Source organism: Vipera ursinii (genome assembly GCF_947247035.1).
Source record: "Vipera ursinii genome assembly, chromosome: 1".
NCBI lineage: Eukaryota > Metazoa > Chordata > Lepidosauria > Squamata > Viperidae > Vipera > Vipera ursinii.
The window spans coordinates 169550607-169564109 of record NC_139512.1 but is presented as its reverse complement, the minus strand read 5'-3'; the positions used below and the strand labels follow the sequence as shown (position 1 = coordinate 169564109).

The 13503-nt window shown below is 40.1% G+C and overlaps 1 protein-coding gene across 2 annotated transcripts in view; it reads left to right on the top strand.

The window, feature by feature from the left end:
• STAT4 (signal transducer and activator of transcription 4) overlaps positions 1 to 10380 on the top strand; it is a 45742-nt gene extending 35362 nt beyond the window's left edge. For both annotated transcript variants that reach the window (XM_083366554.1, XM_083366553.1), the window contains 6 exons: positions 3030 to 3124; positions 4980 to 5116; positions 5426 to 5617; positions 5754 to 5820; positions 6446 to 6554; positions 10004 to 10380. In XM_083366554.1, the coding sequence (XP_083222680.1) occupies positions 3030 to 3124; positions 4980 to 5116; positions 5426 to 5617; positions 5754 to 5820; positions 6446 to 6554; positions 10004 to 10030 (627 nt within the window). In that variant the 3' untranslated portion in view covers positions 10031 to 10380. The remainder of the gene's footprint in view (positions 1 to 3029; positions 3125 to 4979; positions 5117 to 5425; positions 5618 to 5753; positions 5821 to 6445; positions 6555 to 10003) is intronic.
• The last annotated feature ends 3123 nt before the right edge of the window (positions 10381 to 13503 follow it).

The window sequence follows — 13503 nt, the reverse complement described above, 5'->3', positions numbered from 1 at the left end:
TGTGATCACTTGAAAAAAACCAGCAAAATGAGTTTCAGTCTGGAATTTTTACTTAAAAGGCAATTATGAGATAACAGTAGAAATGTTTTGGATATTTTGGAATACTTGGAACAACAGAGTGAAAAACAAGGCACACTGATATTCCTAAATGGAGAAAAGACCTTTGGCAATTTGAATAGAGTTCTGGAATATATGAACCTTGAAGATAATTTTATTAAATGGGTAGCATTAGTTTACATTTCTCAGAAAGCGCAAACAGTCGTTAATCAAAAACTAACAAAACCTTGTGAGATTCAAAAAGGGACAGAATGAGGACGTAAAAATATGTTTCACTAAAGCAGTGATGGCGAACCTTTTAGAGACTGAGTGCCCAAACTCCAACCCAAAACCCAGGTGCCAGGTGGGTGTGGCCCTTTGGGTGGGCGTGGCCAACAACAACAACTTTATTGATTAGCCCTTGGGCCATATCAAAGTACAAAGTTCAAGCAACAAACTATCACCGAAACTAGATAAAAACAATGGGTGGGTGTGGCCCTTTGGGTGGGCATGAACCATTGGGTGGGCGTGGCTGCAGTGGTAACGGCAGACTGGGTGGGACTAAAAAGTTCAATCAATCAATTCCAACTTTGTGAGAACTTTTTTTTCCCCCGCGAGAAGTTGACATTGATTGATCGATTGAACCTGTTTCTTTTTGTACATGGCGGCGGAGCCTTAAAGCAAAAAGGTTTTATAAAACCCAACTGAAGGCCTAGGACTGGGGTAACGGTGCACGTGCCCACAGAGAGGGCTCTGCGTGCCACCTGTGGCACCAGTGCCATAGGTTCGCCACCATGGCACTAAAGCATGAATTGGTTCTGTCTGTGGGGAATGGAAACTGAAACTCTGAAGAAGGAGCCTAAGATAAATTAAGCATTGCAAAACATCAAAGTATTGCTTAAACCACTCAGTGAGAAACTGGGGAAAAATGTTGACTTGTAAAGTTCATTGCTCTCATTGTCTGTATACTAATACTCAAGAGTATTCAACCAGGTGAGTTTCGAGTTCTTTACTAATAAAAGGCATACGTATTTTAAAAGGCATAATAGAGATCTCTTAGAATGGAACCCAAGGCTGGAATATAGCTATTAAAGATTACAATTCTTAAAGAATACAACTATTAGAGAACACTTGAACAGAGGTAATGTCACTATTTTTAAAAAAGGGGAAATTCGAGATGCCCTATGTACAGTCACCCACGCACTCGTTACCTCCCGTATAGACTCCTGTAATGCCCTCTACATGGGGCTGCCCTTAAAGACCACCCGGAGGCTTCAACTGGTGCAGAGTGCAGCTGCACGGGTAGTGATGGGAGCACCCCGATACTCCCATATTACACCCCTCCTGCGTGAGCTGCATTGGCTACCAGTTGCCCTCTGGGTGAGATTTAAGGTGCTGGTTCTTACCTTTAAAGCCCTACATGGCTTAGGCTCGGGATACTTGCAGGACCATCTGCTGCCGGGAACGAATTCCCATCGCCCAGTACGCTCACACAGAGAAGGCCTCCTCAGGGTACCGTCGGCTAGACAATGTCGGCTTGCAACCCCCAGGGGAAGAGCCTTCTCTGTGGGAGCGCCAGCCCTGTGGAACCAGCTCCCCCCTGAGCTTCAGATGGCCCAAGATCTCCAGTCCTTTCGCCGCGGCCTCAAAACACTCCTTTTCCACCTGGCTGACCTAGACTGACAGGGATTTTAATTATATTTACAATTCTAACACTATTTTTTAATTTATTTTAATTTATTTCAAATTTTTATTTTTAATTTACTGTACAGAGACCTTTAAGTTTTGTTGTTGTTAGCCGCCCTGAGTCCCTCGGGAGATAGGGCGGGATATAAATCCCATTAATAAATAAATAAATTCTGATCATTTTGTGTGACTCAACTACAGAACGGCTAGAATAGATAAAACTGATCTTTAAGCACTTTGAAGACAATACGTTAATTACCAGGGCTCAGCTTGAGAGCCTTGTCAGATCAAACTTATCTTATTTTTTGATAACTCCCTTAATAGAATTAGAATTACAGGTAGTCCTTGACTTACGCCCACAATTGACCCCTACTTTTCTTGTTGCTAAGCAAGACACTTGTTCAGTGAGTTTTGCTCCATTTTATGACCTTTTCTGCCACAGTTGTTAATGGAATCATTGCAGTTCTTAAGCTCGTAACATGGTTGTTAAATTAATCTGGCTTCCCCGTTGACTTTGCGAGTCATAAAGTTACAAAAAAAGTGATCGCATGATGCCAGGACACTACATCCATCATAACTACATGCCAGTTGCCAATTATCCAGATTTTGATCACATGACCATGGGGATGCTCCAAAGGGCGTAAGTGTAAAAAATAGTCACTTTTTTGCAGTGCCATTGTAACTTTGAATGGTCATTAAATGAATGGTTGTAAGTCGAAGATTGCCTGTCTGTAAATACATCTTGAATTCAGGAAGGCTTCCTTCATGGTAGCAAGCGAATATAGAGCTCCCTCCAAAATCAGTCAGAAAGAGTACAGGTTCTGCTTATTGGCTGCTTGCTTTGCGACTGCTCAAAGTTATAATGGTTCTGAAAAAGAAGACTTACAACAGATCCTCAGAGTTGTGGCTTTGCAGCATCCGTGCAGTCATGTGATTTAGATTCAAATGCTTTGCAACAGATGACCATTTACAATTCACTGCTGGCTTCTGACAAGCAAAGTCAATGGGGAAGCTGGCAGGACATCACAAGGGGTGATTTGCTTAACAACTGTCACAAATCAGCGTGGTTACCTGACATTCCACTTTACGACTGTGTCACTTAGCGATAGACTTGTCAATCCCAATTGTGGTTGGTAAGCAAGGGCTACCTTTACTCAGCAATAGTTTAGATGGAAAATGGCAGCAGAATGCCACTCTTGGGTGCTCTATTCTTCAATGTTTTTATAAATGACTTGGAATGATTTGTGTTTATGTTATTTAAATATGTTGCTTCATTTGTACTATACCCAACTTGTTTTATTAAACAGGAACACTTGCCTGGTAAATCATTTACATTTTGGGCGTGGCTTGAAGCAATCTTGGATCTGATTAAAAAACACATTCTTCCTCTTTGGATTGATGGGTAAGCAGCATTTTTGCAAAGGTAAAGCCATGGGGAAAGCTTTGCTTGTGTAAAAAAAGGTAAGTATATATATATATATATATATATATTTTTATTGGATTTATATACCGCCCCTCTCCCGAAGGACTCGGGGCAGTGTACAGGGCAATTAAAACACAATATACAGCACATAATATACAAAAATTAAAATAAATTAAACCAAGTAGCCCAAGCAATAAAACACATTCTAAAATTTAACATTTGGAATTTAAAGTCTAAAACCCCAGTCCCTCAGTCCAGGCCGGCAAGTTCAAATAGTCAAGTCTTCAGGTCGCGGCGAAAAGAGTGAAGGTCGGGAGCCATCCGGAGCTCAACAGGAAGCTGGTTCCAGAGAGCAGGCGCGCCCACAGAGAATGCTCTCCCCCTGGGGGCCGGCAGTCGACATTCCCTGACCGACGGCACCCTGAGGAGGCCCTCTCTATGGGAGCGCAAAGGACGATGGGAAGTTAACGCCAGCAAAAGGTTCTCCCGTAAATAATCCGGGCCCATGCCATTTAGGGCTTTATAGGTCATCACCAGCACCTTGAATCTCACCCGGAAGACAACTATGCAAGCCAATGCAGCTCACGGAGCAGAGGTGTTACATGGGAGTATCGGGAGACCCCCATCACAACTTGCGCGGCCGCATTCTACACCAGTTGGAGCCTCCGAGTGGTATTCAAGGGCAGCCCCATGTAGAGAGCATTGCAGTAGTCTATCCGAGAGGTCACGAGCGCATGAGTGACTGTACGTAGGGCATCTCGGTCCAAATAGGGCCGCAACTGGCGCACCAGGTGAACCTAATTGATAATTCTGCAAAGCTATAGGGAGAAATTAGTTGGCTGAGTTCTGGTTCTGTTCATCCAATTTGCACTTAGCATTCTAACAAATTATGGTACTGTGATCGGAATCAAAATGGGATATCCTTGACATTTTGCTGCAGAAATAACCCAGATGAAAAGGTACATGCGCTCAGTTCCACTGGATGTTGTTTGCATAGTCAAGTTAGAGGATGAAGAGGCATATAACTTATTTTCAAATGTTTTTTAACCGATGCATAGTGGAAGGCGTGAGCAAAATGCTTAACCAAATAATTAATAATTAATAATTGTTATAATAATAACAATTCCAATTGGCATATGACTTGGAAGAACCATTATTATTAACTCTCCAATGGTATTTATTCATTTTTAAAGAGTTTCAGGAGACATTAATGATGGTGGGAAATGCAATGGCAGAGGAAGGGATATTGAGGAAGAGGTTTGTAGCTTCCTGACTATATATTGTTTCTTTGAAGCTTTTATGAAGCAGATTCTCCTTCAAGTTCAAACACAAGTTGAATCTTGTGACTTTGTGCCCATCTCAATGCAGTTTTCTTAGCAGCAGTACAGAAATGGTTTGTTACTGCTTCTTCCAGGATGTTTTGTTGTTGTTGTTGTTAGCCTCCCAATGTAGCCTGCAAACAGGGAAATTCTTGATGGTTTTTTTCATCTGAGTAATAATCAGATTGAACCTTGTTTAATTTTTTTTCAGATCAGCCAAAAATAGTTAAATTATGTCACCTGGTTGACCACTGGACAAAATACCAATCCTGTATTTATGTCTGAGTGGAAATTTAAAAATAAAATCCTTCCTCCAATGCCATTTCTCTAATCATATGTGGTCTTTTGTTCTTTTGTTATATTACAAGGCTGATTAGTCCTGTTGAATTTACGTTTTGGTCTGCAAGCCTGCAATTATCTGGGATTGTCATATAACATTTTCCCAGGTGAATCCCACAGACCTTTTTTACAGGTATGCATCCATATAAAGTTGTACTTTCGCATCCTGTTTACAGGTGCATTATGGGCTTTGTGAACAAAGAGAAGGAACGAGCTTTGCTGAAAGACAAGAAACCTGGGACATTTCTACTGAGGTTTAGTGAAAGTAACTTAGGAGGGATTACGTTTACCTGGGTATCCCAGTCTGAAAATGGTAAGTTCCATACTATTAAAATACATCACACTTCATTTTATCTTCATCTTTCCCTTATGACTCCTTAAATCCTTTGTGCACAGGTACAAAAGAACTCTACTCCTTTGATCTGACATGCTGAACTACGGATGCTTGATTCGATTTGGCAGCATTTGTGGATTGGGCATTTTATTTTCCATGTTGTGCCTTTGTCCTTTTTATTTTTTAAAAAAAAATCTGAAACCTATCCTTTTTATCAATTTGATTGTCATATATTATATTGCTTATTAAAATTCTATCCTCTTATTAACAACTCTGTTATCTTTGCAGGGGAAGTGAAGTTTCATTCTGTTGAACCATATAACAAGGGCCGCTTAACTGCCTTGCCATTTGCAGACATATTACGAGATTACAAGGTTATTTCGACAGATAACATTCCTGAAAACCCATTGCAGTATCTTTATCCCAATATCCCCAAAGACAAAGCTTTTGGAAAGCACTACAGCTCTCAGCCTAATGAAGGTCAGAATTTATTTTGAACGTCTTCCCTTCCCTTAATTGAGCTAAGTGCGTGAAGTGACATCCTCCTACGTACCCAAAATCGCTTACCCTTCTTAGTCTTGATCCAGCTTTAATGTGCATCATATTTTACATTTAGTACCAAGACCTACAGAAGGAGGAACCAAAGGTTATGTCCCCTCTGTCTTCATTCCAATCTCTAAAATGTGAGTAATCATTCTATTTCAGACATGTCAAACACAAGGCCCGGGGGCCGGATCCGGCTCGCGAAGTGGTTTCATGTGGCCCGCAAAGCCATCCTGGAAACAGTGAGGGAACGGCCCCACTGCCTTGGCCCTGGCCCAGAGACCCTCCTTCTGCCAGAGACCCTCAGATCTGTCCCACTCCTGCCCAGGCCCCCATAGGCACCCTTGATGCGAACGACGTAGAGCTGGCCATGCCCACCCAGTAGGCCATACGCACTCTAGCCACGCCCACCCAGTAGGCCACGCCCACCCTGGCCATACCCACCCGGCCCCTTGAGGGCAACCGTAAGGCTGATGCAGCCCTCCATGAAATTGAGTTTGACACCCCTGTTCTATTTGTTTCAGTTGTTATTATCTAAAGTAATTAATGTAGGAAACTTAGCAAACTCTGCTGTGGGATGTTGCTTTTTACTGAGATGTTAAACACACTGAGAAACCCAAACTCTTTTTTTTAAATAATTAGATTATTTGAGAGCAAGGGTGTGATGGAACGAAAGGAAAGGCACTATAAGCATGTGAGAATAAAAATAAGGTGTTACGATGTATATATCCTGTTTACTAACCCTAATTGTCCTCTTTTTTAAAGTCTGAATAATTCGACAGATCCACCTTCTCCATCAGATCTTCTCCCCATGTCACCAAGTGTTTATGCTGTTTTGAGAGAACACCTGAGCCCTTCTGTAATGGAAACTGCTGTACGTTGCAGGTTTTGTTTATTTTTATTTCATTTACAAACAGGTACTGAACAGAGCCTTGGTGGAGCAGTGGGCTAATGCCTCCTTAAGTAACACCAGCTGCCTGCAATTAGTGCAGGTTCGAGTCCCACCAGGCTCAAGGTTGACTCAGCCTTCCATCCTTCCGAAGTAGGTAAAATGAGGACCCAGATTGTTGGGGGCAATAAGCTGACTTTGTAATATGCCGCTTGGGGTGTGTGTGAAAGCCCTAATAAACAGGCATATACATAGAATGAAGGCTACTGCTAAGCTTGTAAGCCGCCCTGAGTCTTCGGAGAAGGGCGGGATATAAATGGAATTAAAATTAAAAAAATGAATGTTTGATTTGTGAGAAATAACCAGCTATTTGAATGATCAGAACTTATTATTGTTATAACTGTTGAATAAAAGAGTGTTGATCTGCAACAACCTGCTATTTCTTTAGTTTGATTCTTCATACATCGCTACGTTTTTCCTGCTGAGAACATCTTTATTGGAGGAAGGATAGCAGCTTGAATATACAGAACTTAAAACAGTCAGTCCAGGAAGGTGAAAAACACCTTACAAACAAGTAAATGCAACTGGAAGTTGAAATATAGCAGAAGGCACATTTGCAAAGGCAGACACTCTGGTTATATCGAAATAATTTGGGGCTGTTGCAACTCAAATGGTTTCCTTAGAAACAAGACCAATTTAAGGAGTTTGTTGGCTCAGTACAATATCAGTTATTGAAACTTTCCCCAAAGATTAACAGCATTAGATTAATATTCCAGGTGGATTCCTGAAAAAAGAGATGCTGAAACTATTCAAAAGCTTAGAACCTGGGCTAAAAATAGAGATGTAACTAGATAAAATATATTGATTAAAAATTTGAATATATTATTTTTTTAAAAAACAAACAAACAGTTCTTCAGAGAGAAATGTTCTTTGGCAGAGAAAATTGCTTTTATCCCTGAAATGCATTTTCCTTATTTTTTTTTTTTCATCCTGCAGATATCTCTGTTGGTTTATTAGTGACTCAAAATTTAAAAAATCTTTTGTAATTCTTGCTAGACCTTTACTTCTTATAGATTTCAAATACTTCTTCACTAATTTCAGTTTCCCTCTCTGGAAACTAATGAGATGAGCATGCACAAAATAATTCTGAATAGTAATAGCATTTTGAAATGTTTATGGATGTTGTTTATTCAAAACATATTTTAGCCCAAATGTTTAGCTACCTACTGGTACCTCTTCAGACAACCTGTCTGTCAGAGCTACTTTATTGTGCAACATCTGGTTCCATCCCTTACATCGTTCTTTAATTTCTGCTTACCTTACGTTTTACAGATACAGATAGTGCCCTTTGGTACTCTTCCATTTTTTCACAAAGAATCCCAATTTGCTATGAAATAAGTTGAAATTGACAAAAGTAAATGGCATCCAATTTTATTCTATAGCTCGTGGAGTAGACGCTTCACTTTTGATGTACAAGTTAACATAATCTTGCAAGTATTCGTATAGTAACTGTTCAAAGTTATAAAGGATCTGAACCAGGCAGACCTAATGCTTGCCCTTGAAGTTATGGTTATTGTAGCATCCCTACCATCACCTGACCATGATTCAGCACTTGGCCACCAGTTCTCAGTTATGATGATTGTAGCTTCCTGTAGTCACATGACCATCATTCGCGACCTTCCTTGCCAGCTTTCCACAAAGTCAATGGGGAAGTTGGCAGGAAGTTGCAAGTCACTCCTGTTCCTGCCGCTTTTTCTCCCAAGGAGCTTCTATCTGTGGCACTTGCTCATCCTTCATAGCACCCACCCATAGCAACTACTAGCCCATTCAGACTCTGTAGCACCCACCTGACCATAGCTTACTAGTCTGGGACTCCCGGGTCTTCCCACATTGTGACCATGTGAGATTCTTATTTAATGACTCATATGGCCCTTGGGTTATGACAGCAACAGAAACTGGGATTGCTGTTACTAAGAGATGTACTCATGCGATATTGAGCTTTATAACCAGCACTGCTTAGCAATGGAAATTCCAGTCTCAGTTGCCACTGCAACCTAAGGTTACTTAACAAAACAAATGAAAATGGCACAGACATAATCTACCCCAATCTATTTCATAGATATTTTGTAGCACAATCTTTTGAGGCAATAACTGCGATCAAGTACTTTCTGTAACTGTGAATGAAATGTCCATACTTCTCAACTGGCAATTTGCCCCAGTCTTCTTGAACCAACTGTTCCTGTTGGTTTTAGGTTCCTTCTCACAAGCGTGAGGTCCAGCACTTTCTATGGATGCTCTGTTGGATTCAGATCCGAATTCATAGCAGGCCACTTCAGAACAGATGAATGTTTGCTTTTTAGCCATTTTTGGTTTTCTTAGTTATATGGATTAGATCGTTATCCTGCCTGAGGACCCACGACCTGCAACTGACACAGAGCTTTTTAACACTAGGCACTCCAGAATGCCTTGATTATCTTCTGGTTTTCTTATGCCCTGCTCAGATTCAAGGCACTCAATGCTGGAGACATTGAGAGCAAAACAACTCCATAACATTAGGGAGCCTCCTCCATGTTTTACAATAGGGTGTTGTTGTTGTTGTTTTCCTTAAAAGCATTTTTTCTTCTGTAAACACAGAGCTGCTGTGACCTACTAAAAAGCTCAGCTTTTGTTTCATCTGTCCAAAGTCTGGAAAGACTTGTGGCTTGTCAGTATGCATTAAATCAAACTCTACTCTGGGATTTTTGTGTCTCTTTCAGAAGTGAGATCTTTCTGGATCTTCTATCATGAAGGCCATTTTCAGTCAGATAGTGTTGGATGGTACAATTCAATATTGTACCTTGATCTTGGAGGTCAGCCAGGATCTGTTCTGAAGTTTTCCTTGATTCTTTTCCCCACCATTCAGACTGTTTCTTTTTGTAATGGGGTCAATTTTCCTCTTGCAGCCACACCCAGAGAGGGTGACTACTGTCCCATGGACTTAAACTTATTGATAATATTAGCATACAGGATCACAGGAACAAGGAGCTGTGTGGAGATGGTTTTATAGCTTTTAACATGCTTGGCCATTATCTTTCTCCTCAGACATCTCCCTGCTTTTATTTTTCCTATCCATGAATCACTATGCTGTACACAACCACACAAAATGCCTGAGTATTTTTCTCCATTCAGATAAGCTGAATGACTGATATGAGATTGAAGACATCTGTGATACTAATTAAAATAAAGTGCTTGCTTGAGAAGTCACTAAAATCCAATGTCTTTTAACTTCTAAGCAGTAGCAATCATTAGATCCATGGCATTTTCATCTTTTTTTAATTACAAGAATAAGTTGAGTCAAATTGGCATTTTAATTATTTTCAAGAAGCTGTGGTTCATATTGCGTTTAAGAAAAAATACCTCTTAATTCCAACAAACGTATCTTTGTTCTCTTGCAGTTGAATTCTCCATATGCAGCTGAGTGACATTCAGATACTGAAGATTTTAAAACACAGATGAACGTTTGTGTGTATTAATATATGTTTATAAGACAATGTTAATTTCCCTGCTGTATTAATGTATTTTTCCAAGAGATATACAGAATGCTCATATTGACTGTAACTCTTAATTTGCTTAAACAAATATTTGATCTGGTTCATTTAGTGATTTGATATGGCTTGAATGAACCTCACATAGTATACTCTACTGTTCAAACTTTTATTGATGTTAACTAGGATGAATTCTCACACCACATGAACTCTAATGTTGTTAATATGATTTATCTTGTATATATTGATAATTACATAAATCAAAATTTATGGTCAGTTTTATTCCACAGACCTATCCACTTGTGGCTTATTGAGTTAAGTTATTTTTCATTTCCAGAGTTTAGATATTAGAGAAATTGATTTATTCAAACCTGAAAATAAAAACATTACTTCATGTGTAAAGAATAGGAAGTGAAATTCACAACTCTATTAAATGCAAGATTAATGCAGTATTATCATAGTTTGATAGTTTAGGTCAGATGCTTAGTCCAATCCACACACATCCACAAAGATTATGCTTTCTCAATATATCCTAATTTTTGTGATAGTTCAGTATGCTTTTATACCAAATTGTGTACAAGTGACAAAGTTTTAAGACAGCATATTATGGAAATTCAACAGCAGTGTGATTAAACGTGAAACACATTATATATTGTAGATTTTTATTTGAAACCAGGGTACTGTAATAGCAAAATGCAATTGTCAGACAGCTGAAATCCAAAGCGGCCCCTGGATTATCTAGTTTCCCCAGAAAGTGATGTTCCAAATCAGGAAACAAAATACTTCCCAGTATTTTAAATTTATATAGCATGCTACATTATTATGCTATATTTTTCCAATGCTGTTGCACAAAACTCTGATTTTATATAAACACTTTCTAACTTTATTGTTACTTGTTTGCTTGTTTATGCTGTTTATAGGTCTCTCCACTCCAGCCATTCTTACAATTCCCCAATATCTAAAAATTGTATTGAATTCTATTAAAACCATAGTCAATGTACAAAATTACAATCACATAATGCTTCTATAGAACCAGGAACGGCAGGAATAACTGAGATCATAGTACACTTCCTACGGTATATATGTTATTCTTCCACATGGCCCCTGAACTACTTACTTGTAACTACAAGAACACCCTCTAATTATGGCAAAATTGGGTTTCTTAACATTTTAAGAAACACTCAAACTAGTGCAAGCTTATCTGTCTTTAACTTTTACAGAAGAAAAAACTCCCAATTATCTCCCCCCCCCATCCCCTCAAGCCGTTTATCCCTTTGAGCCTTTCTCCTTCTCACTGTGCTACCCTAACTCTCAAGGTTAGCTACCATCTTTAGAGAAAAATCACTCTAGCAAAGCGGGGGTCTTATACTTGATTTCATCACAGGCCATTTTACTAGTCTTTGCAGAGGCTGCCTTTATGGGATATGCAATATAATGCAAACCATAATGACAGCTGTCATAGGCCGCATTTACGCGGCCGCACTGACAGCTGTCAAAGTTAACACATGCGCAGACGCTCCCGCGGCCTACTAGTACACGCGGCCGTTTGACAGCTGTCAAACGCCGCGCATGCGCATTAAGCCGCGAGCTGTCAAAACCGCGGCTATCCCACAGCGGCAGCCGCGAGCTGTCAAATACTGACGCATGCGCAGTACCGGCGGCTAGCTGTCAAAGCTCCGGCCGCCCGCCAAAATCAGCTGAAGGGATTCCCTCCCTAGCTAAAGCACTCGCACTGTCACTAGGGAGATTCTGACCTACAAGCTGACCCATTGGCCCTGCTCCTTGGCGGGAAAAACGCCCACTATTGATTCGCTGCCCCGTTTGACAGCTACCTATATAAGGCATGTTTCTCCGTTCTGTGTTTGTCCGGGCTGACTAAATAAACCTGTTAACGAAGACGCGTCTCCCTTGTCCTTCCTGCCGATAATCCAGGATAACCAAAGATGGATTTGAGGGGTAAGGAAGTAGAGAAGGGAGGCAATCGTATACAGTAAACTATCCCACTCATCAAGCTCTTTGCCACGGGAATCTTTGTCTAAATTTTGCCACTGCTGTGATAAAATCCATTGACTTTCACACAAAGGGTTTTTCTATCAGGACATTCAATTTAGTGCAATTCTGTGATAACAATTATGACTTCCTTACAAAAGCAAAAGCAACAGAAAGACAAATTTGCTATGAAAAGTCTTCATGGAGTCTAAAGTGAAGAAGAATGTATAAGGGGGAAGTATTTGCCTTTTTGAAAGGGGGAAGGTATTTGCCTTTTTGACATAACTATGACTTCTTGAAAATCCCTGAAGTTTACAGCTATGAAGATTCAAGTTTACAGTTTATACCTAAACACAAAATGAAGTTGGTTTATTATGATTTTCAAACCGGCCTGAAACTAGTTTAAAGCACGTTGCAGCGTATCTAGCATTGGGCACTTCAGGAGAAAAAGGATCTGGCATCTCTTTATCATCAATTTGTAAAAGTTGATTTATTTGCACTTTGCCTCCTGGAAAATTTTGAGATGAGCTATGTTTTGAGATGAAAATGCTACAGTAATGTATTGTTTTCGTTCTAACTGTTGTGTACTGGGTTCGTTGCACAGGAATGAAGACAAAGATCATGGTTTATTGCATGCAGGATCTGAACTAAGGAACAGGGCTGCAGATGCAGCAATTTATACCCTGGCCTCTAGGCGGCGGCCAATAGGTTTGAAGCAACCCATTGCCGCCCTAGAGACAACCAATAGCGGCACTGGAGACGGGTTGTCTGAGGGGCTGGGAGCCATTAGCCAGCTTCCCTGCTCAAACAGCCCTCCAGCTTTACCACTGGTGCCCTTAACAAAGCAAGTCCAATACATTACACTAACCTTTATTATTATAAAACAGCTGGGCAATGTACAGCAAACCCAACAGCATCCTAAGACCCCACTGTACAAGACAATTATTAACCATAGAAGTAAAAATGTCCTGTTTTATGATGCCCGTAAAGCTTTAAATGTTGAGAAAGCAAAGTTGGCTAACATTAGCATGACTGTTTTGTGTCAAGTAGGTCAGATTTTTGTGCTGTCCCAGTTTTTTCATTACTGTAAACTCTTGTGCTTCTGGAAAATCCCTCTCCTTTTGCCTTCATAAATGTTATCAAGACCAACTGACTATAAGAAGCAGTAGTCTGCAAGAAAGTGCTGTCTCCTTTGCTTTGACTGCCAAGATTATCACCATCAAAGGGATCCCCACTTTCAGAGGTTCCCATAAAGGCTGCCTTCGTAAATTGTGATTACAAAAAAAAAGTATTTCAATATATGCCATTGAATTGTTTTTAGAAATATTTGTCAGCTATGTTCAAAACTACTGAGGCAGCACAATGGGTAATAATGAAAGTGGTGAACTAGGAAAGTCCCAAATGCTAATTGCTTCTCAGCC